At 45.1% G+C, this 22,837-nt stretch overlaps 3 protein-coding genes across 7 annotated transcripts in view; all 3 read left to right on the top strand.

The window, feature by feature from the left end:
• The window catches only part of ap2a1 (adaptor related protein complex 2 subunit alpha 1), a 40,439-nt gene extending 38,352 nt beyond the window's left edge, over positions 1-2,087 (top strand). For both annotated transcript variants that reach the window (XM_085402791.1, XM_085402792.1), the window contains one exon: positions 1-2,087. This exon is cut by the window's left edge and continues 114 nt beyond it. The gene's annotated coding sequence lies outside the window, so the exon portion shown is untranslated.
• Positions 2,088-2,216: 129 nt separating this feature from the next.
• LOC146670735 (uncharacterized) lies at positions 2,217-8,001 on the top strand. 2 transcript variants are annotated; one of them, XM_085402794.1, is made up of 5 exons: positions 2,217-4,576; positions 4,723-4,817; positions 5,316-5,475; positions 5,848-5,971; positions 6,850-8,001. In XM_085402794.1, the coding sequence occupies exons 2-5, from the start codon at positions 4,725-4,727 to the stop codon at positions 7,622-7,624; spliced, it is 1,152 nt and encodes a 383-aa protein (XP_085258920.1). In that variant the 5' UTR covers positions 2,217-4,576; positions 4,723-4,724; the 3' UTR covers positions 7,625-8,001. The 2 variants fall into 2 exon arrangements, with proteins under 2 accessions (XP_085258920.1, XP_085258919.1); XM_085402793.1 differs by having other exon boundaries at positions 4,658-4,817.
• Positions 8,002-8,711: 710 nt separating this feature from the next.
• Positions 8,712-21,909, top strand: rras (RAS related). 3 transcript variants are annotated; one of them, XM_085402805.1, is made up of 7 exons: positions 8,712-9,003; positions 9,163-9,333; positions 10,450-10,537; positions 13,865-13,967; positions 15,385-15,493; positions 19,096-19,214; positions 20,850-21,909. In XM_085402805.1, the coding sequence occupies exons 2-7, from the start codon at positions 9,247-9,249 to the stop codon at positions 20,932-20,934; spliced, it is 591 nt and encodes a 196-aa protein (XP_085258931.1). In that variant the 5' UTR covers positions 8,712-9,003; positions 9,163-9,246; the 3' UTR covers positions 20,935-21,909. The 3 variants fall into 3 exon arrangements, with proteins under 3 accessions (XP_085258931.1, XP_085258930.1, XP_085258929.1); XM_085402804.1 differs by having other exon boundaries at positions 8,712-9,032; XM_085402803.1 differs by having other exon boundaries at positions 8,713-9,088.
• Positions 21,910-22,837: the final 928 nt, after the last annotated feature.

Here is a 22,837-nt window from a genome sequence, read left to right as displayed (position 1 = left end):
CCCACCAGCGACCTCTCCCTCAGACCCACCGCACCTGCCCTCCTTCCTCCAACAGAGAATCAGAGTAAAAAACCAAGAGTGTAACCTACATAAGGGAAAAGCAGCCGCTGCCAGCAGCAGCAATATTAATGTCATTCTTCCTGTTCCACATTCTGATTCTAGTTCATCCTCTACTTGTTTATTAACATAATGCTACATTATTGTTTTTGTTGGTTTACCTGTGTGTGTGTGTGTGTGTGTGTGTGTGTGTGTGTGTGTGTGTGTGTGTGTGTGTGTGTGTGTGTGTGTGTGTGTGCAGGAGAGAGTGCATGTGTCCCACGGTTGTGGCTGGGGTCTCATTCTGCTCCATACAGACTGTGTGACGTAGTAATGCTGTGTGTGAGACATCGATTCGTTTATAGGACATTCCTTGAAGACCCTGCTAATGGCTCACCTGCCAACCTCTGCTTGAGCCTGTGGGACCTGGCAGTGAGCTGGTCTTGCATTCCCCCTGAAGAAGCACTTGAAGTGTTGGGGATGGCCTTTGAGGCACAGGCTCCTCCCCTCCGATTCCTCCCCCGTTCGTTTCCCACACACAATGTTCTCATTGAACTTATGTGTCGGTAAATGAATTGAATGCTTCCCAGACATTCCCATCAGCTTGTTTAGATGCTGATCATTTCATCCATCGTGAACAAAGTGAAGACTGCAGATAATCTGTGACCAGACCAGCAGCGACCCATCCATCGCCTTGAACGTGGTTCAGGTTTTGATTGAAAGCTTGGGGAGGCCAGCAGCCTGCCAGGTGTGCACAGTTTTCATTTGACTCCTGTACGACTGAAGCTTGTTTTTTCAAAGCTCGTCTCAAAGTAAAATCACGCCCCCACAGATGAGACCAAATCTTTTTCAAAAGGTGTTTGAACACCACGCTTTAGTTTTCCAAGACAGAACTGGCTACCTGTCTCCCCACCGCTGAAGAAGCGCCGTGCAACGGTGGGCTTATGGATAAGACCAGTCCAAACAGGGACTGTGGTGTGGGCTGCTGCAGCCGTGCCGCTTTGGCTTTCTTTTGTTTTATTCTCCAGAGAAATGCACCGCCTTAATTGGGATTGAAGTAAACATACATGGATGCATCAAATTTACCTCGTGGATCCCAAAGTTTGTGCTGGGACAGAGAAGCTCTCTACACACGTAGCAACATCCCAGCTGCGACACAGATTTCAGTCTGGTCAGCCTAACGTTACAGAATAAATCTGGTGTTTACACAAACAGCTGATATTCAGAAGTTGCTCATATCCAGCTGTGGATCTGAAATTTATCCACAACTCGTCCTGGCTGTTGTGTCATAATCAGCACTGATGTTCCCGGAGTACAGAATGTTAGACACCCAGATGTCCAACACAACTGGTGTGTGTGTGTGTGTGTGTGTGTGTGCGCGCGCGCGTGTGCGTGCGTGTGCGTGTGCGTGCGTGTGCGTGCGTGCGTGCGCGTGTGTGTGCGTGCGTGTGCGTGCGCGTGTGCGTGCGTGTGCGCGTGTGTGTGCGCGTGCGTGTGCGTGCGTGTATGTGTGCGTGTGTGTATGTGTGCGTGTGTGCGTGTGTGTGTGCGTGCGTGTGCGTGTGTGTATGTGTGCGTGTGTGTGTGTGCGTGTGTGTGCGTGCGCGTGTGTGTGCGTGTGTGTGCGTGCGTGTGTGTGTGTGTGCGTGTGCGTGCGTGTGTGTGTGTGTGCGTGTGTGCGCGTGTGTGTGCGTGCGTGTGTGTGTGTGTGCGCGTGTGCGTGCGTGTGTGTATGTGTGCGTGTGTGTGTGTGTGCGTGTGTGTGCAACCAGGTAAGAAAAAGAGCCTGCAGACATTTCTAATACATGGTCACATAATCTTCTGTGGCTGCGCAGCAATCACAGGACATAGAACTTTGTAGTGGAAAACGTAGTGATTTTGTCATTCTGTGCGTGTGTGTACATGAGTTTGTGTGCGTGTCTATGCAGTATCCACTAGCTAATGCAGCCTCATATATTGGTGTTAGGAACCTGTCCAATACCTGTGTTAGATTACAAGATTTACTCTGTAATGAAAAAATGTGAAGTAAAATTATGCCATATATATCCAAACTGATGCTTCCTGTCTCGTCACACTGACACAGTCTTCCTATATGAATGGCAGCCAGGCACAGGGGGCCACAAGCCAGTGCACTGCTAGTGTCTGCACATGCCCGGATAAATGGGGAGGGTCCTGATGTAACATGCAGATCAGCTTGTTTTGTTTTTTAAACGCCTGAACGCTCTCTAGCATTCACACTCTGCATCAGAAAGCAACCTGGGATTCAGACTGGAGTGGGATTAAAGTGATGATGAGATCACCTGATCTACCTGCCTGAGCTGCAGCCAATCAACAATCACCTGTGGTGCTGCTGGCCAACAGTGCACATGCAGAGATGGGACAAAGTACTGACGGCTATATGAGACTGGACACTGAGGTGGGAGAGAAGGACGTATCTTTATACACTGATTGCAGACATGATGGAAATGTCAAGAAAACGGAAGGATTACTTCATCTTCTTCATGCTCATTCATCCAGCTAAGTAAATCCCCAACAGCTGATTCTGGCTGTGAGCTCAGTTCCTTGATCATTAACATGCAAAGGAACTGAGCTCACATTGTTCAGTGGGCTGGTTTCAGTCATTGTGCAAATGTCCCGTTTCTAAGGTTGAAACCTGCAGTCAGCTGAGACTGAAGAAGCCACCTGATGATGATGATGATGATGAAACGTTTCTCCACTGAAAGCGTCCAGATGAACAGAATCAACTTTTGGGGATTACTTCCATCATCTTCCTCCGTTCATGAGGAGCAGCTCATGAATGGACATCCAGAGTAAGCAAGAAGTCTGGGTGGAAAGCCAACTGGTCCAAATCCATATGGAGGTAGAGGGATTTCTGAGTGAGAAGGCAGTGGGCTTTGTAGCCAGACTCATCCCTGTGACTGAAGCCATACCCAAGCCATGGAGAAGGAACCAGGGCATTTGTGTGATTGTCTCAGTCCTCAGGAATGTTTTCCCTAAATTCTTGGGGATCAACATATTTATTCTTTTTATTTTTTGGCAGATGTGAGAGAAGCTTTTGCATCGATTTTGGTCAGCAGTGATTTTCACCTTGAACCTCTCCTGTCGATGGTAGAAAGTTCCACAAGTCACCCGTAACTGCTATTCTGCAAAGGTGTCAGTCCCCTCATCACACAATCACGATTATTGGCCAGGTGTATGCGCAAACACAAGGAGTTTGGTTCTGATCGATGGTGTCTCTCAAGCACAACAATGTAAAACAATATGTAAACGACACGGTACACACACGCAAATATACAGGATTACAGAAATGAATACCACGGAGTCTGCATTAAGTGCAGTTGCAGTCTAGCAGTGTGACAGTTTAACTGTTTAGGAGGGAGATGGTGAGGGGAAAGAAACTTCCTGTGTCGGGGGGTCCTGGTCTGCAGGCTTCTGCACCGTCTGCCAGCAGGTCAAAGAGTCTGTGTCCAGGGTGTGAGGGGTCTGTGATGGTCTGCCCGTTTCCTGGTTACTGAGAGGTCACCCCAAAGAGCTGATAAACCTACTCTGTACATGTTTGACATCGAGCTCATTAACAGCAGTAACTTACTTACCCTGGGTCTACGTGCAGAAATGTTCGGCAAAGCAAGGAAATGGGATCCAGGCTGGAGGATTAGAGTTGCCAGAAGCAAAAGTAAGTGGGTATACAGGACAGCTACAAGTACCCGAGTATCTTGCAGGGCAATCACGATGAAGATGATGACAGACGGGAGAAGTGCCTGACATCAAGAAATCTTATCAGTAGCTAGAAAAGGTAGATCTACAGCACGGAGGCTGTCAACAGGATCCACGTTTCAGGCTGGTTGTGCAAAGGATGCTCCAGAGACGGTTCAGTGTAGTAATAGGATGCAAGCTGGGATACCTTTCACAACGTGAGGAGATCTTAGGTCTCAGTAGTATTAGGAACCTGCACATCTTCAGGGCACAGAGTGCAGACCAGGAACAGCTAAGATGCTGTGCAGAACCATCAAATGCTGCAAACCAATCCGCATGGTTTAAATTAGCATAGAAAGGTGGTAAAGAGTAGAAGAATGCAGGTTAACACCAGAGGGGGAGCAGTTAGCAGCATGCGGACAGGCAAACCTCGGCTGGTTATCCGCCATCAAAGCCTCTCAGTCTCATGTGCAGTGAGATGTTGCACTGTCAGGATACTTTGTTCATCCTCAGGGACATCATGTGGGTCACGGTTGCTCCACTACAGCAGCAGTAACACAAACAGGAGGTCAAAGCCGCTACTGCAGTAAGTACACAGGCCAGATGTGACTGGAGTGAACGTCATGTGCTGCAGCACTCACACTGGTGTCTGTACTGCTGAGGCGGCCCCACGGACAGCTGCGTCTGCGCGTGTGAAAGTGCGGCGGCGCAGTGATTGGCTGAAAATGACATCATCCAGTCCAGATCTATTGTTGGAAAGTTGATGAGCTCATCGTTGAGAATCCAGTGTGAGGAACACAGTGAGGAGGAAGGAGGACCTCGCTGCAGCGCAGCAGCTGACACCTCAGTAAGTACGGCGTGGATACAGCACGGATGCACCGTCGTGCAAAAGAGGAAACGCACACTGTTTGAATGTTTGTCTTCTAAGAACTGGTCACAGGACGTTTCACGCAGCGGAATTCTTTCCTACGGGTGTCGCCTGTGGTGCTGCAGGTATGGTCTTGTCTCGGGACAGAGAGATGGAGCGGCCCCCGCTGTCCGTCATCCTACCGCAGCTCTACCTCGGAGCAGAGAGCGACGTGACGCAGGTAGGAAGAGGACCCGTGCTGTCGCTATCAAAGACATAACAATGTCGCAATAACAGCTCCTGTGCAATGCTCTCACACAGCACAGCAGCACACGCGTGGCTGATGTGGACATTAAATAACATGAACTTACAGCTGCGCATGCTCACGTAAATCTGTTGCCTACTGAGCAGATCATTACTTCATGTGCAATATTATTATATTACCTTATTTTTAAACAATTCAAATATTTCACAAATTACGTGTGAAATATTTTTCTTGAGCACTTTGAGTGATTCTTTAATTTGTAACAAATAAAAAAATAGTGAAGTATAAAGTTAAAAGTGCTCTAAACAATTACCAACATTAATATGTACACAGAGACGATCACAGTTTATATGTGAGGTAGAGCACAGACAGCCAAGTTTCACTGTGAACTCTTGTACAGCAGAAACAAAGCGTGTGTGTGTGTGTGTGTGTGTGTGTGTGTGTGTGTGTGTGTGTGTGTGTGTGTGTGTGTAGGACCAGCTGGCCTCGCTGGGTATCTCCTATGTGCTGAGTGTGAGTCGCTGTAGCCCCCAGCCCTCCTTCCTGCCTGGTTCCAGGTATCTCCGCATTCCTATTGATGACTCTCTGTGGGATAACCTGCTGCCCTGGATCCCACAGGCTCTGCATTTCATTGGTAAGGCCTCACTCTCACATTACAGCAATAGAACAAGATTACCTCAGATTTCTAATGCACATGATCACTAAACACTCACCATGTTGTCATCATTGTGTTTGAACAATGCTTTACTTCTGTGACAGTGCAAGACGTTTGCATTCACGGCTCTATGCAGTCGGTTGAGTTAGCAGTGGCAATACGATAGAAGCTGCAGGCTATGAACCCTCATGCACAAGTCATGACGTTGTTTTTTAGATTTATTTTCAATTTTTAAATATTTATTATTGAATTTTTGTTTTCAAAAATGTAATTTGCAGTGTGGTTAGCTTTAGCCAATACAGCAGCTCTGTGTCCCGCTCGGCTGACTGTCACTATGCACTGTGTGTTCAGACGTAGCCATGTCGTCGGGGGCTTCGGTGCTGGTGCACTGTGCAGCAGGAATCTCCCGCTCCCCAGCTCTGGCTGTTGCCTATGTCATGTACAGTCTGGAAATGGACCTGGACCATGCTTACAGGTATGGCTAGTAGCACAAATTCATCCTGCAGAGGGGACTGAGCTCGACTTTGTCAAATAACATAAGAACACTGAAGAAGCCTTATTGATTTCCTTTCTAAAGCTGAGCATGAGTTGTTTAACTTACAGCTATCAGAGGTTTTCTGGCACTTTCACCACTCCGGTGAAATGAAGTTAACTCTGCTTATGAGTTTAAGTATTTGTGGTCTTGACAGTTGGAGACTTTTACCCATGAAAGACTTTCTCTAAACAGTCCACAGCACATGGTATTCACACTTTTCTCTACAACAGTCAACAACTCCAGAGAACAATGGATGCACACCTTTGTAAAGGAACCAGTATACATAAGTCATGTTTTAGGACTTCTCCTCTCAAAGACCTATATTTTGATATACATCAGAGGATCCAGATATTCCTGCCTTAACAAAGTATTTACATGCAGTTGTTGGAAATGTTTATCTTGCAGGCTGCAGTTGTTTCCTTCCCAGCTGTGTAAATCTGCACCTGTCTTAATCTTGACAGATCTCCTTTGTCCCACTGTTCTGAGTCTCGATGCATTAGGCTTGTCAGAGGAAACGAGCAGATGTAGTCAGTCCTGATCAATAACAAGAAGGCTTTGTGAAGTTACAAGACATTATAGCAGCTTGAACACTTGCTAAACCTCTCAGTTAGTGTATGTATGCACTCTATATAAGCATTATCGAGACATTCAGTACACTCCAATGAGCATCTATTCACCTGTTATTCCTGTTTATTGTCGTACAGCCTGTAATACTGTGGTAACTGTCCCTGTAGCTCATTGCAGAGTACTACCTAGACTCAGTGTGACGTGTGAAATACTAGCAACAATAACCCACATCCTTTCTGTCCCCTTATAAGGTTTGTGAAAGAGCGCCGGCCCTCCATTTCCCCAAACTTCAACTTCCTGGGTCAGCTGCAGCACTTGCAGGGTGCTCTGAGCCAAAAGTCGCGTGGCCACGACCTCCTCATCCAGCAGCTGGCCAGTTGCCTGCCACCTGCTAACGACAGTGTGAACCTCTCTCACAGCAGTCAGAACAGTAACTGTCAAGCTAAGAGCGTCACCGCAGACTCAGCTCAGCACAAAGACAAAGCCCAGCAGAGACGCTGGCTGTCAGAGAGCGCTGACAACAAGCAGCAGCAACTGCGGACTCCTGAGTTGCCTCCCCGTCGTGACCTGCAGCCTGTGCAGAAACCATCGGAGGTTTCAGCTTCCCGTCCCTGTGAGCCCATCAACCCAACGCTAAAGGCCACCCAACTACAACTCCCATCAGGCTCTGCTTCTCTCTTAGAGAAACGTAAAAGCCTTACCCTCTCTTTGACCCCTTTGGGAATATGCCCTTCCTCCACAGCAAACGAGAGGCAACAAGAAAAAATGGTCGAGAGCAGGAAGACTGGCGAGCGCGCCGAGGTGAAGAGTTACCCTGACTCCTACAGGCAGGCAGAGGCTATCCACAGGAAGCAGCGTCTCTCTGTCAGCCAGCACAGCAGAGCTGAGGTCAAGGAAAAGGGCCTGCTCTCACCTTTCAGCGTCACTCTCAACAAGCTGCTGGGTTGGGGGGAAAGGATACTGCTAGGAGGTGTTTTTGTGCACCCTGTGCAGATGGGACAGCCCGCACTGCCTTACAGGTGCTGAGGATACAAGGAAGCAGGTGGAAGGAGTTATCTGTGCATGTTTGTCAGAAGAAACCAAACTACACAGCTGATGTGCACGTGTAGTGAAAGAACCAATGTCTATTTATTTATTTATTTGTTGCAGAGTTGAATCTAAATGAGCTGAAAAGACAAAAAGCACCCGTTTATCATATTGTTGTGTTTATCATATTGTTGTGTTTATCATATTGTTGTTTATCATATTGTTGTGTTTATCATATTGTTGTTTATCATATTGTTGTGTTTATCATATTGTTGTTTATCATATTGTTGTTTATCATATTGTTGTTTATCATTGCACAGCGATCCCTGTTTCTGTTGTTTTTAAATGTAGTTGTTGAAAGGCTTTTGCCACAATGGTTTGTAATGTATTTACTGACGAATAAAGAGGACATTTTAACCATGTGTGTTTGCCTGTTTCTCAGTGTGAAGGGACTCGCCAGCCTCTCCACCCAGTAAGCAGAGGGTTGCATAGAAACACAAGCATGCAGTGCTTTGAAGTGCCACAGTGAGCCAAGACTGGAGGTTTGCTAAAAAACTATTTGGACAAATATTCGTGTCAAAGCAGATCGGACCACAGTGGGTTTAAAAGCAAGTATGTGGATAAAGGGCAGACTTTCAGCTTGCATTCGAGGGCTTTAACAAAAGTGTAGTGTGAACAGGAACTGCATCCACTTTTATACAAGTTCCCACTTTGAGAGGCTCACAAATAACTGGGCGAACTAACATAGTGCAAATCCGTTTCCTGCCAGGTCTTTACCTCAGCTGTTGCTTCTTTGTGCATCTTTAACAACCCTGCAACCATTGAGCATTCCCTATTTAGTTGTGTTGCTGCTTTGCTTCAGGCCGTTTTCATTGTGAGGCTGCAGCAGTATCACTTCACTGCGTGTTTACTTTGCCGTAACACACCTTCGGGATTTCTGAAGTATTCCACGCTGGAATTTCAGACGCTTCATTGTGTTATTAAAGCAGTTTGGTTCCGTTTCAAAGGGCGAATAACATCTTGTACAAAGTTTCACATCCGTTTAATCAGTGTCGTAAGTTCTCACGCTGCACGGGCACGTCCGTTAGGTAGGAATGATGATGTCACGGATGCTCCGGTGACCGAATAAGGAAGCTGACACCCGAAAGATTAGTTTCAGAGTAGTTTTTAATTTGAAGCAGACGAAGGCTGCCGTGTGTTTGTCCTCGCGTGGGGAAAGTCACCGCCGCCTCTGACATCAGTGTGATGTAGTTGCTGCTGTAGTTTCTTGAGGAAAGAGAAAAGAGGAAGCAGTTCCGCCCAGAAGCTGACTGGAGGCCGACGAGAAAAGAGGCGAAAGAAGAAAAGAAAAGGCGACGGCGATCTGCTACAGTCCCGCTGTAAGGCCCAACTCAAAGCAGACCCGTCGGTGCGTGTTATTGTGCTGCGTGGACAGTGGGACTCCGTCAGGACTTTGCTTTACAGGTGTGGCCCCGAGTCCGTCGTTCGCACACCAAACTTCAGTTTTGAAAACCGTCCATGTTGGTGTCTCCTTACAGCTAGCAGGCTTGCTGCGAGACCGGGATTTAACGCGCCCCTGAGGTCCTGCGGTGAGCTCGGAGAGGTTCTGGTCCGGACTGAAAATGAGTGGAGACGAGGAAAGATTCAAACTGGTGGTTGTGGGGGGAGGAGGAGTGGGAAAGAGCGCCCTTACCATCCAGTTCATCCAGGTACTGACTCCACGACACGTGTAGAACACACTGTGGACCTGTCTGTAGGTTAATGCGTCGATCCACTGGTGGTCGATCCACTGGTGGGTCGTTATTGAGCGAACTCAACCTTGTCAAGGTTCAACAAGTGACCTGCATTTGGAACAGATGAGCTGTTGGTTAATGGTTCACCACTAAAGTCTTATTCAGCTGTTGAGCAGCAGTCAAACTAAAACAAACACCAGCAGGCTTCTCCCTCCAGATGAAGTCATTCATTGTTAGAATCACAATAAAAGCAGTCAAGAGCTTAGTTACGCATCTGAAACCACCTCGGCCCAGCTGCTCATATTTAACTTGTGTATCTATACTTGATGGTGCTTGACTGCTGCAACAGTGTTTAGCCTGGTGTTGGTAAACTGATGTACTGAGGGAGGAAACAGAAGGATGTAAACTTTCCTGGGTATAAACGACAGGTTACTGTTAGATGACTGCTGGGGAACATCGTGATGTCACAACCTCCAGGGACAAAGTTGAGCAGGAGTGCCAAGTTTAGGTTGCTCAGTTCCTGATCATACAGGAGAGTAGGTGGAGAAAGAAACAGGGGTTATCTATGAAACACAGTATAGTGTGACAGTAGATTTCCATTTGAAATATTTTTAAATACTTAAACTCTAAACATGTTAGCAGTGCACTTCAGTAAGTTGGGTACCTTCCACCCCGGTTCTGTTAATGTGTCGCTGGGAATTGTTCCGTTCTGAGTCGGTGCTTCCACACTGTATGGTAAGTTTCTTCATTACCTCGGGCAAGCTTTTGTTGCACTCTGTTTAACACAGAAAGGTCTGCATTAAACTGGCTGCCTAATGAACGGCTGTAGTACAGTCACCGAGCACTGTAGCAGTAAATAGTGGATTATAGAACACTGAAGGAGAAGTACTGACGTGGTTACATATTCAGTCTAAACGTAATAATTCTCTGGGCACTTTTCATCATTTTTGCTGCGTCACTTTTGTTCTCGCCAGCTGTGAGTAATATAAATAAATGCCTGTTAGGCACTAGGCTTGGTTATGAGAGGTGTAAAACAAGCCAAGCTGTTCACAGTGTAGTGTTGATGTTAATAACTCGGAGTGTGTTCCACAGTCGTACTTTGTGTCCGACTACGACCCCACCATTGAAGACTCCTACACCAAGATCTGTACCGTGGATGGAAAGGAGACCCGGCTTGACAGTAAGACATTACACTGGAGATATACATGTCCTAATTCACACAGTGTCAGAGTAATTGCAGGGTTTGGAAAAAGCTTTGCGTGAAAACAAAGGGTGTGTTACATTGTGATGTGATACAGGCAGTGTGTTTGCTCTCTGGATGTTTCATTTCCCTTGTTAGGACTTGTTAGTGGGCTGGTGCTGTCAGGGTGGTGTGCTGGGCCACGCTGTTCTTTCACCACTTATTTGTGAATCATCAGACGCAGCAGAGGTGCTGTTTGTAAGACTCTTCCTCACCCTTCACAAACATCACACTTACCCTAATTGATACAGTTTAGTGATTTTTTTTGGTGAATGCAACAGTAGAGAATCGGTTTTAGTGAAACCACTAAGAAAAACACTTGTTTCCTTAGTGGGTGATTTTTATGACACAGAACAAGTGAAACTTCAGCTTAATGTTACAGATGTTCTGTTAGCAGTACAGGTCACCATGTATACACTATATTTGAAAAAGGTTGATTCTGTTCATCTGGACGTTTTCAGTGGTGGTTTTCATCCAGGTGTTTATAAGGTTGGAAACCTGCCGTCAGCTGGATGATGACGAAACGTTTCTCACACTGAAAACATCCAGATGAACAGAATCAACCTTTTCAGACTTATTTACCTGGATGATTGAGCGTGCATCAAGACATGTGTACACTATATTAGCAAAATTATTTGCTAGTCTGTCTACATATGTGTACGAAGTTGGGTGACATCCTATTCCTAATCCATGGCTTTAATATGATGTCGGCTCACCGTTAGCGGCTACAGGAAGGCTTTCCACAAGGGTTAGGAGTGTGTTCATGGGAATCTTTGACCGTTGCTCCTGAAGCACATTTGTGAGGTCAGACACTGATGTTGGCTCACAGTCTCTGCTAATTCATCCCAAAGGTGTTCCCTCGCATTGAGGTCAGGACTCTTTGCAGGCCAGTCACGTTCTTCCATCCGTGTAATGCAATAACTTGCTTTGTGACTGGTGCATAGTCATCTTGGAATGGGGAGGGGCTAGGGCTGTTCGATATGACGATATATATCTGACGATATAAAAACATCTATCGTTTCATTTTACGCTATCGTTTGTTTCGTGGTGTCGCAAAATAAACTGTTTACGGCAATATTCATGGTTCTGATGGTCACTGTAGTTATTATTAATTTTCTCTCTCTCTTATATTTAATATAACCACACTACGGACGGACAAGCGCCTGTTTTTATGCGTTGTCGTTAGCAACAACGACGGTAAAACCATCGCATGTCCGCTTGTTTATTTTCCACATAAACCTTTCACAATAAAGCTCAAGATCCTGTTGAGACTTTTCAAAATAAACGGAATCACGTGAAAAAGTATGCAGAGTGTTTATGGATGAGAAGTAAAAAAGAGCCGCCAGGTGCTAAAAAGTAAACCTTAGACTCAAACGTTAGAACAGGCTTTTCCCCGCAGCACGCCGTGTAATGAATACAAAGAAAACGGCGGCCGTTACAACCTGTGTCTAAAAATGTGTCGTTTCATGCATCGGTTAAAACACTCGACTCCGGGTACACGGCGCCCAGCTGGAAACACTTCACCTACCCGAGATTCACAGAATTTACAGAAAATATTATTTTTTTGTGATTTATATCGTTACCGGGACGATGGAGGTTTTATATCGGGATATGAGATTTTGGTCATGTCGCACAGCCCTGGGAGGGGCCATTGTCACCTGTTCCCACAAAGTTGCGAGCATGAAGTTGTCCAAAATGTCTTGGTATGCTGAAGGATTAAGATCACTGGAACGAAGGGGCTGAGCCCAGCTTCTAAAAACAACCCTACACTATAGTCCACCGAACTTTGCATGTGGCACAATGCAGTCTAAGTAATGCTCTCCTGGTAACCACCAAACCAGGACTTATTCATACGTTTGCCAGATTAGTCATTGCAGAGAACATGTCTCCACTGCTCTAGAGTCCAGTAGTGGCGTGCTTTAATACCACTGCATCCCACGTTTTGTAATGTGCTTGGTGATGTAAGGCTTGGATGCGTTCCATGAAGCTCTGTATGTGCTGTTCTTGAGCTAATCTGAAGGCCACATGAAGTTTGGAGGTCTGTAGCAGTTGGGCCTCATCTGCTGACCCTGCTCTGACTCACCACTTTGTGTGAGTTGCTGACCTTCCTAAATGAGACACAGGTGAAACTTAAATAGTGGCTGATCAGCCCACAAAACGCAAAAAGGGGTAGAACACACAAATACCCAACTGAAACTAACATAACAAATCCCATCCCCCCCATGATCCAGAGTTGTGGTATGGCCCAATTTGCAGGTCTCCATATAGGCTTGCTCCGCCCCTTTTCCGCCCCTGGTGGTGGCTGTAGCTCAGGTGGCAGAGCAGGTCAGCCACTTATCAGAAGGTCGGTGGTTCGATCCCAGGCTGCATCCTGGCTGCATGTCAAATATCCTTGGGCAAGATACTAACCCCGTGTTGGCCTACTGGTGGTGGTCAGAGGGCCCGGTGGCGCCAGTGTCCGGCAGCCTCGCCTCTGTCAGTGCGCCCCAGGGCAGCTGTGGCTACTATGTAGCTTGCTATCGCCAGTGTGTGAATGTGTGTGTGTGAATGGGTGAATGACTGAATGTAGTGTGAAGCGCTTTGGGGTCCTTAGGGACTAGAAAAGCGCTATACAAATGCAGGCCATTTACCCTTTTCCACCTATTAGCTCATCACTGAGGGACTGGGAGCAGCTGAGGTAACTGAGCAAACAAAGACAGATTAAATCATAAAGACACAACAGTGTAAACTAGACTGTGCACACTTGTTTTAGAATGCAGTGTTCTGTATGTACATTAGTTCTAAATCAAAACAAATTCTTTATTATCCTGTAAATTAAATCCTGTATTTAAAGAAAGAAAAGTGTAGGTGTAGTGTTACGTGTAAGCCTCTACACTGTTTGGCAGATATTCCCACGTGTGGCTGTAACTGCAGCCATCACACTATAATACCACGTCACTGTAGAACATTTAGCAGCCAGAAAGTTTCACCACTGCAGTTCAGTTCAATGTCTTTTCTATAGCGCCAGTTATCTATACAACAGTTGCTTCAAAGTGCTTAAATCACGGTGAAATTCAGTGAACTCCTGAGAGCAACCCATCCTTTCACAAAGTGTCCGTAGAAGTGCTCAGCATGTTGGGTTTTATACACCTGAGGCTGTAGAAGTGATTGTACCAATGATTTGGATGGGTGAGTGAATACTTTTGGCAATAATATAGTGTATGTCTGTGAATACTATGTATGTTTTGTATTTATGTGTATATGTGATCATGTCTCTGTGTGCATCAGTCTTGGATACAGCAGGTCAGGAGGAGTTTGGTGCGATGAGGGAGCAGTACATGCGGTCTGGAGAAGGCTTTTTACTGGTGTTTGCACTCAATGACCGTGGCAGGTACGTGTGTGATGTTTGTTTGTATGTCTCTTGTATAGAGTGCTATAAAGTTATACTCTAAAGCTATGTACACACGATGTAGCGATGTGGCAGCTAGAGACCACAGGAAGCAAGTGACTGAAGTGACTGCGAGTCAGCATTAACAATAGAATAGCCTTTTATTGTCATTGTACATGTACAAAGAAATTATGGGTGCGCCATGCGCCCGCCGGGGCCATGCGCCCGCCGGGGCCATGCGCCCGCCGGGGCCACGCGCCTGGGAGTGGAAAAAAAAATAGTAGAGATATCAGGAATAAAGCGCAACAAAAAGACGTATATACAGTCTAGAGAAATATATAGCCAACAACAGAAAGGGACATGTTGGAGAGCAAAGTGCTTGGTTGGAGGTAGCACAAAGGAAAGACTTGGTCTGCATAGAGTCCGTCTGTGGTTGGCCTGAAACATGAGGGTAACTGAGACCATGGCCCAGGGTACGCAGCTGTTAGTGAGTCTGGGGGTGTGGGACCCAGACTGAAGACCACTGAATACCATCGATTGAGATGTGACCTGGTAGGAAATATCTTAGAGGCTCAACTGGAACCTGGAATCTCTTCAACCAGTCATCATCTTCAAAGTGATGTGCGATGAGCAGGCTGGTTCCTGTGTAGATGCAGTTTCATTTCTAGTAATATTTCCTTAGAGAAGGATGTATAACATGACAAGTCCAGCTCTGTGAAACCAATTCTTGTGTACAGAAAGGTCCTGGTTTCCATTAGTAAGTTGTTCCTGGGTCAGGTTTCACTTCATCTTTTTTCTTCTGTTTTGGGTGCTTTTCCTCCTGGGCACTCTTATGGTCCAGCTTTTGGTTTCTAATGTATTACTTCATATAAAAGACTGTCCCCATTCTCAGGAGGAGGAGAGAACCACAACTTTAGAGTGTGATGCCACATTTTATTCATCTGAAACTCAATTATGGACAAGAAAGACACAAATGTAACCTTTTTGTAATAATCTGGTCCTGTGTTATCTTTTGCCCATTTACTCTCAGAGCACCTGCACACTACACTGCAGTACAGGGGGGCGTGGAGCCCTCCAGCCTGCATGTCAAAGTATCTTTGAGCAGATGGTGCACACAGTTGCCGCCAGTGCGTCACAGTGTGTGTGAATGTTATATGACTTGTAATAGAAAGTGCTTCAAGTAAGTCCAACACTTCAGAAGAAACTCACCGTAGCCTCTGCTGTTTGGTAATGAATCTTTTTCAGCTTCAGCCGAGGGTTGAACCAGGAACAACCACACAGTAACAAAAACAGACTATTTAACAACACAGTATGTTAATATATAAGGAATAAGGAAGACTTTGTCTGGAACTATTAAAATGGATATGAAGGGCTATTTTAATCTGTGACTGGTAATGATTTCTGTCCTTCCAACTCTCAGCTATCATGAAGTCCAGAAGTTCCACACCCAGATCCTGAGAGTGAAAGACAGAGATGATTTTCCCATGGTGCTGGTTGGAAACAAGGCAGACCTGGAACAGCAAAGAGTGGTAACTAACAACAACCGATACTCCTCTATAATGTCATTTTTCTTCTATTCCAGATCTACTGCAGAAGGGAAGTTCTGGAATCTCAACAGTTTAGGAGATATCTGCAGTTTATAAACAACTTTTCTGGCTTAGTCTCATTTATTCCACAAATTATTATACAAGGAGAATCAACTCCTGTAACTCAGGAGCTCCAGGCATCCACTTATCAAATGTCCAAGGTTCCAATTCCTGTAGTTAACTGTAGACAGTTAAAGTGTGCCTGTGACAGATGAACCTGCACCCCAAATTACTAAAAATAATATAGAGGAAGATTGGAAAATACAGATGCCAGTCCATTTACTCTATTAATAATTGGACCACTGGTTCAGAGACAGGTCCTGAAAGGACTGGAAAACCACAGCTCAACAACGTACAGACGTGGACAAAACTGTTGGGACCCTTCAGTCAATGAAAGAAAAACTCATAATGCTCTCACAGAAATAACGTTAATCTGACAAAAGTACAAATAAATACAAATTCGATGAATGTTAACCAATGAAAGTCAGACCATGCTTCAACAGAATTATTTAAAAAATAAATGCAGGGAGCTAGGGCTGCCACAAACAATTATTTTGATAGTCGACTAATCAGATCATCATCCACTGGACGTAAAACTACAGCTTATTGCACCAGCAGCATCTGCTCTTATATAACTATCATTAGCTTACAGCTTTAAGTGTTTAAGGTCTGTGCTAACTAAAAATAAAGACAAGATGATAGTTTATTAAATTTTAATGAAGTTTGCAGATTGTTTCGGTGAAGTTTAATAAACTCCTTGCTATCTAAAATATAACAGGACACCGGAGTAAATTCTGGAGCATCTCACACTTCTGATAATCAGCTGTCTGCTTGATGTTTATTCAGCTGTGTAAAAACTATAACTTTAGTCTCAGCCAAACCGATTTACTCAGGAACAAATAAAACACTGAAAAAAGCCAAACAACAACATTTTAAGTTATCTAAGTGACTTATATATCATGTTTAACCTGAGAGAAAGACGGCGGTGGGTTTGAAAACGATTTGCCGGGAGTCCGGTGTTCTCACGGCTCTAGTGAGCCTAGCCCCCGGCTCGCTATCGAGCTAGTGGGTAACAGACGTCTCCGAAAACGAGAGAGAGAGAGAGAGCTGTGCGTGAAGTGTGATTTTTTTTTTTTTTTGTATTTTTTTTTTTTTTTGGAAGCAAAACAGCAAAAGTCAGAGTGAATTCATGACGATGTTTACGTGAAGCGTAGTTTGGATCTTCTTTTGCTGCTGGTTTACTCAATATTGTTTAGAGAGATAAAACTAACAGCTGTAGAATCGGCGCAAAAAGGGCGTGAACACAAAGCGCGGACCCGCCGAAACATCAGAATCAGCGAGCTGTCGGCTTTCAGCCCCGACCGTGTCCGTGCCGTCGGGTGAGAAAGCCACATCTGACTGATTCTGATCCATCGGTGGGTCCACGCTTTGTGTTTACATCTTTGTGCAGAGGCCGTGTTGCTGCTCTCATTTACTGTTTTAAATGTATGGTGGTTGTTGAAATTTTGTGAGGTTTCACCTGAGATTCTGGCGTTTAGGGCAAAATACATTTATATAAAAAAATCGATTCAGGATCTTAATCAGAATCAGAATACTTTATTGATCCCTGGGGGAAATTATTTTTTGTTACAGTGCTCCATTTTAAACCAACATTAAGACAAGACAGACAATACACTAACTAAGAATAGTACAATATATACATATATATACATACATGCATACATAAGTCACTCATAAATAAATAGCTGGAAAAGAAACATGTGTAGCTGTAGCAGCAAACAGTGTGTTAAGTGGATGCGTTGTACAGGGAGCCACAGGCAGGAAAGATTTCCTGTGTCGTTCAGTGGTGCATTATGGGTAATCTCAGTCTCTCACTGAACGAGCTCCTGTGACTGACCAGCATGTCATGGAGTGGGTGGGAGGTGTTATCCAACATTGTCTTTATCTTGGACAGCATCCGCCTCTCCGACACCACCTTGAGGGAGTCCAGCTCCATCCCCACAACATTGCTGGCCTTACGGATCAGTTTATTAAGTCTGTTGGCATCTGCGACCCTCAGCCTGCTCCCCCAGCATGCAACAGCATAGAGGATCGCACTGGCCACCACAGACTCATAGAAAATCCTCAGCATTTTCTGGCAGATGTTGAAGGACCTCAGTCGCCTCAAAAAATAGAGACGACTCTGGCCCTTCCTGTAAAGTGCTGTGGTGTTTTTAGCCCAGTCCAGTTTATTGTCAATGTGTACTCCAAGGTATTTATAGTCCTCCACAATGTCAACACTGACCCCCTGGATTGAAAAAGGGGTCAAGTGTTTCCTGGTCTTCCTGAAGTCCACGATCAGTTCCTTGGTCTTTGCCACGTTGAGCTGCAGATGATTCTGCTCACACCACGTGACAAAGGAGTCGACCACAGCCCGGTACTCTGTCTCATCATCCCTGCTGATGCATCCAACCACCGCAGAGTCATCAGAAAACTTCTGAAGATGGCAGGTCTCTGTGCAGTGGCTGAAGTCTGTGGTGTAGAGGGTGAAGAGGAAGGGGGAGAGGACAGTCCCCTGTGGTGCCCCTGTGTTGCTGATCACCTTGTCAGACACACACTGTGGGAGACGTACATATTGTGGTCTTCCTGTCAGGTAATCAACAATCCAGGACACCAGAGAAGCATCCACCTGCATCGCTGCTAACTTATCACCCAGGAGGGTCGGCCTGATGGTGTTGAAAGCACTGGAAAAGTCAAAAAACATGACCCTCACAGTGCTCGCCGGCTGGTCCAGATGGGTGTAGACACGATTGAGCAGGTAGATGATGGCGTCCTCAGTTCCGAGATGAGGCTGATAAGCGAACTGAAGGGGATCCAGATGTGGTCTTACTATGGGTCGCAGCTGGTCCAGGATGAGCCTTTCCAGGGTCTTCATGATGTGGGAGGTCAGTGCCACAGGCCTGTAATCCTGGGGGCCACGGGGACGAGGCGTCTTTGGTACAGGGACGAGGCATGATGTCTTCCACATCACCGGGACCCTCTGCAGACTCAGACTCAGCATAAACAGTTTATGAAAGACTCCACACAGCTGGGGGGCACAGGTCTTGAGGACGAGGGGACTCACTCCGTCTGGTCCAGCAGACTTGCCTGAGTGAAGTCTCCTCATTTGCATCTCAACCTGGTATTGAGTGAAGGTGATGGGTGGGGGAGGGGTGTCAGGAATCTCACAGGAGGCAACAGCGCCATGTGAATCGATATCACGTTATCCAAGCCAGAATCGATTTTAATCGATGAATCGATTATTAAAACCCACCCCTCTGTTCAGATACTTCCAACAGGTGTATCTACTAAAAATCTCAGAATCTGTGACCTTGACCTCAGTGTCCCCAGTGTTTTGGGTTTTTTGTCTTGTCCCACAGGATTTTTAAGTCTTCTGCTTGTTGAGATTCCTTACCTTCATTTTTTTCAGGACAAAGTGACAACAGTGACAAGTTTTCTGCATATTTTTACAGGATGACAAGAACAGCACTGGATCTCAGACGTGATATTGTTTATTGTGTCTGCAGATACCCAAGGAGGACGCACAGGCGTTTGCCAGAGAGAACAGGATCCACTACATGGAGGCCTCGGCGAAGAATCGCTTCAATGTTGATGAAGCCTTCTTGGAGCTTGTGCATATTATTAGGTACAGCCCTTATTTATGAGAGTTTGTTTTAGTTCACGTCCCTGCTGGGACTAACGTCGTTTGAAGCTTTGTAAGATCACAAAAGACGCAGGAATAAGTAGCAGGATTTAAGAGTGTAATAACGGACTGAAACAGAAGATGGCAGCACTGCATGTACAGCTCAGTTTCCAACAATGGCGGCAGCTAGTTAGTTTTAATATTACTCTTATTATTCTTTCTGGGTCACAAAATAAACGTTTAACATATTTTCAGGGAGAATGTAGCTGTGTAAACCTCAAATATCTGCTCAGTTTATCAGGACACCACATATTTTCAAAAGCGCTCCGACGTTTTCGGAGACGGCTGTTACCCACTAGCTCGTTAGCTAGCCGGGGGCTAGGCTCACTAGAGCCGTGAGAACACCGGACTCCCGGCAAATCGTCTTCAAACCCACCGCCGTCTTTCACTGCTCAGGTTAAACATGATATATGAGTCACTTAGATAACTTAAAAATGTTATTGTTTGGCTTTTTTCAGTGTTTTATTTGTTCCTGAGTAAATCGGTTTGGCTGAGATTAAAGTTTTTACACAGCTGAATAAACGTCAAGCAGACAGCTGATCATCAGAAGTGTGAGATGCTCCAGAATTTACTCCGGTGTCCTGTTATATTTTAGATAGCAAGGAGTTTATTAAACTTCACCGAGACAATCTGCAAATTTCATTAAAATTCAATAAACTATCATCTTGTCTTTATTTTTAGTTAGCACCTGAAACACTTAAAGCTGTAAGCTAATGATAGTTATATAAGAGCAGATGCTGCTGGTGCAACAAGCTGTACCTGTACGTCCAATGGATGATTATCTGATTAGTTGACTAATCATAAAAATAATCGGTGACTATGCTGTAGGAAGTAGTGGTCACTCTTATTACAGCAGTGTTTCCCAGGACTAATCAGGTGGAACCAGATAATCTAACATGGCACACCGAAGCCACCGGCGTGCGTAACGGGCAGCAATGACGTTCTCTTCCACTAGAGGGCAGTACAACCACCTGCTCTAATAAATGTGTTGCCAACTAAGTAAAACAGAAGAGGACAAAGAAGAACTTAAATAACAGTCATGCTGTGAGACTATGCAGCGCATAACAGCAATAGATAAATTTAAAAAGAAAAAGTGTTCAGTCTGACCTGGTCCTGGAGAAAACGCGACCCAGATGAAGGCCCTAGCATGAGTAGTGGTCAGAAGGAAGCAACAAAGGTATACTGGGACAAACCGAGCCAGTTCTGCTATATTTGGTGGAAGAATGATCCGTATGCTTTTTGACATTTCTGTTTAGTGGAGTGCTGCGGGATTTTTCTAATGTGAAATATGAACTGTGCCTCTAAAGCCTGGGAAACACTGTATTACAGCACCATTACCAACTTGGGTTTAGTATTCATATTTTGGCACTGGGCAAATGTTGGCATGGCATTTTATAACCAAAGCTAACAAATTGTGTCAAAACCTGTGACAACAGATACATCGTTGGATTTCGTGACCAAGAATTTTTCTTACATTATTCAAGCCAGCATCATATATGGTTGATACTGAATCGCCTCTGTGAATAGGAGCAAAGTGTGAGGATGATTAATCCCTTTATCTGTTCTCCTGCTTTACAGACAGTTTCAGGAGATGGAGAGCCCTCCTCCAACTCATCACACAGGGAAGGAGAAAAGTCGTGGCTGTCCCTGTGTCATCCTTTAAGCACTATTATTACGAATACCAAAGCCTCATTCCTCTGCAGAAAGGTGTTTTTGTGTGTACATATGAGTGTGTATGTGCGCAAGAGAGAAGGTGGATCAGTTTCTTTCCAGATGATTACATTTGCACTTTTGTTAAAAGCAACATTTAATTTGGTTTAATTTTAAGTAGAGAACTGAAAGGAAGAGGTGTGATCAGCAGCAGGGCGGCACTTGTGACGCAGATTAATAATAACGTTACAACACAAATCATAATTTGTGTCCACAAATAGAAATATCACCAAAAAATGTAGTATATAATTCACTCTTCAGTGATGCTATTTTAAACAAATACAGATACCAGCATCTGCAACACCACGGCATCCATAACTGTCTGAAGAAATGACATTAAATGTGCTATGTGCAAAAATTAGCATGTCATAAATGGACAAGTGCTGATTTTCCCCTTAGCATGGCTTCGTATGTTAAGTCGTAAGGGCCAAAGCGATGCCATTTTCCATGCCCTCCTGCAAAGGGGCAGGAGAGCTCCAAAGAAGTATTATTATTCAAGACAAAAAGAAGAATCATAGCAGAAGCTGGAGTCAGTCTCAAAAGACGAACAATATTGAATACATCCATGAATAACATGTCATTTAAGATCCTGATCAAATGACAGTATTGGCCATGTGTTGTGCGATGGCTGCATCGTTGCATCGTGGTACTCTATACTATGTATTTGGGGGGTTTTGTACTTTTTCTTTGTATTTCTCTACTTTATCATCGTAATTGTGAAAATGCAGTATAAGCGTTTTGAGTGCTCCAGTGTAGTAGAAAGTGCTACAGAAGAACCTGTCCATATACTGGAAGGGTGTGGTCACAACTTCGTGGGTCTCCAGGTGGCGAGAAGCGTGATGTCCTAAGAACAGTTAAGATACTGAACAGAACCCGAAAATATATTGAATTAAGTCACTTTTATAAACTATTAAAACATTTATCTGAACTTTATTTTTCTTTTGTCTTTTCTCATAAATGTCTCACTGTAAACTTTGTTGTGTCACCTTTTACTGTCAGTCTATGAATTTCAGAGAATTTACACCACCATCTACGAACTGTTGTGTCTGTGTGCTGACACACAACAGTAGCAGTGTGTCTGTGAAGGTGCTCATCCAGGTCATTGTAATCTAAGGAGCTTGAAAAGGAAAGCGTCTGGACTTCTTTAAGTTGCTTGAAGACGTTTCACCTCTCATCCGAGAAGCTTCTTCAGTTCTAAGGTCAAATGGTGGAGAGTCCCAGATATAAACCTAGTGGGAGTTTCCCCCCACAGAGGGACAAAAGGACCCCTGATGATCCTCTAATCGCCTGAGCCAAGGTGTGAAACTGGGTGTGGGTCCCAATCAGCCAGAGTTTCGGGTGTGTTCATTGTGAAACCTGGCCCCACCTTATCATGCGAATTCCTGAGGTCAGATGGCCCAGGATGTGAGTGGGCGTTAAGGCGTCTGGGAAGGATCTCAAAACTGGATTATAGATGGCAGAGAGTTGGTGTCGTAAACCCCGCCTCTGTTCAAAGATGGTCGCTCACAGTGGACATAGATGCTTCTTTCACTCCTCTTTCAAACCATCTGTCCTCTCTGTCCAAAATGTGAACATTGGCATCCTCAAAGAGTGTCCTTTATCCTTAAGATGCAGATGGACTGCTGAGTCTTGTCCTGTGGAGGTGGCTCTTCTGTGTTGTGCCATGCGCTTGTGAAGTGGCTGATTGGTCTCTCTGATGTAGAGGTCTGAGCATTCCTCGCTGCACTGTACAGCATACACCACATTGTTAAGTCTGTGTTTTGGCGTTTTGTCTTTCGGGTGAACCAGTTTCTGTCTGAGCGTGTTGTTGTCACTGAGGAGTGTAGTGATCTTTGTGTGGTAATCCATTGTGTTTG

This window comes from Rhamphochromis longiceps, linkage group LG4 (genome assembly GCF_057381845.1).
Source record: "Rhamphochromis longiceps isolate RC_006_pf linkage group LG4, R_longiceps_female_GT1.1, whole genome shotgun sequence".
NCBI lineage: Eukaryota > Metazoa > Chordata > Actinopteri > Cichliformes > Cichlidae > Rhamphochromis > Rhamphochromis longiceps.
The sequence above is the reverse complement of the archived record's forward strand: the minus strand, read 5'-3'. Positions and strand labels throughout refer to the sequence as shown.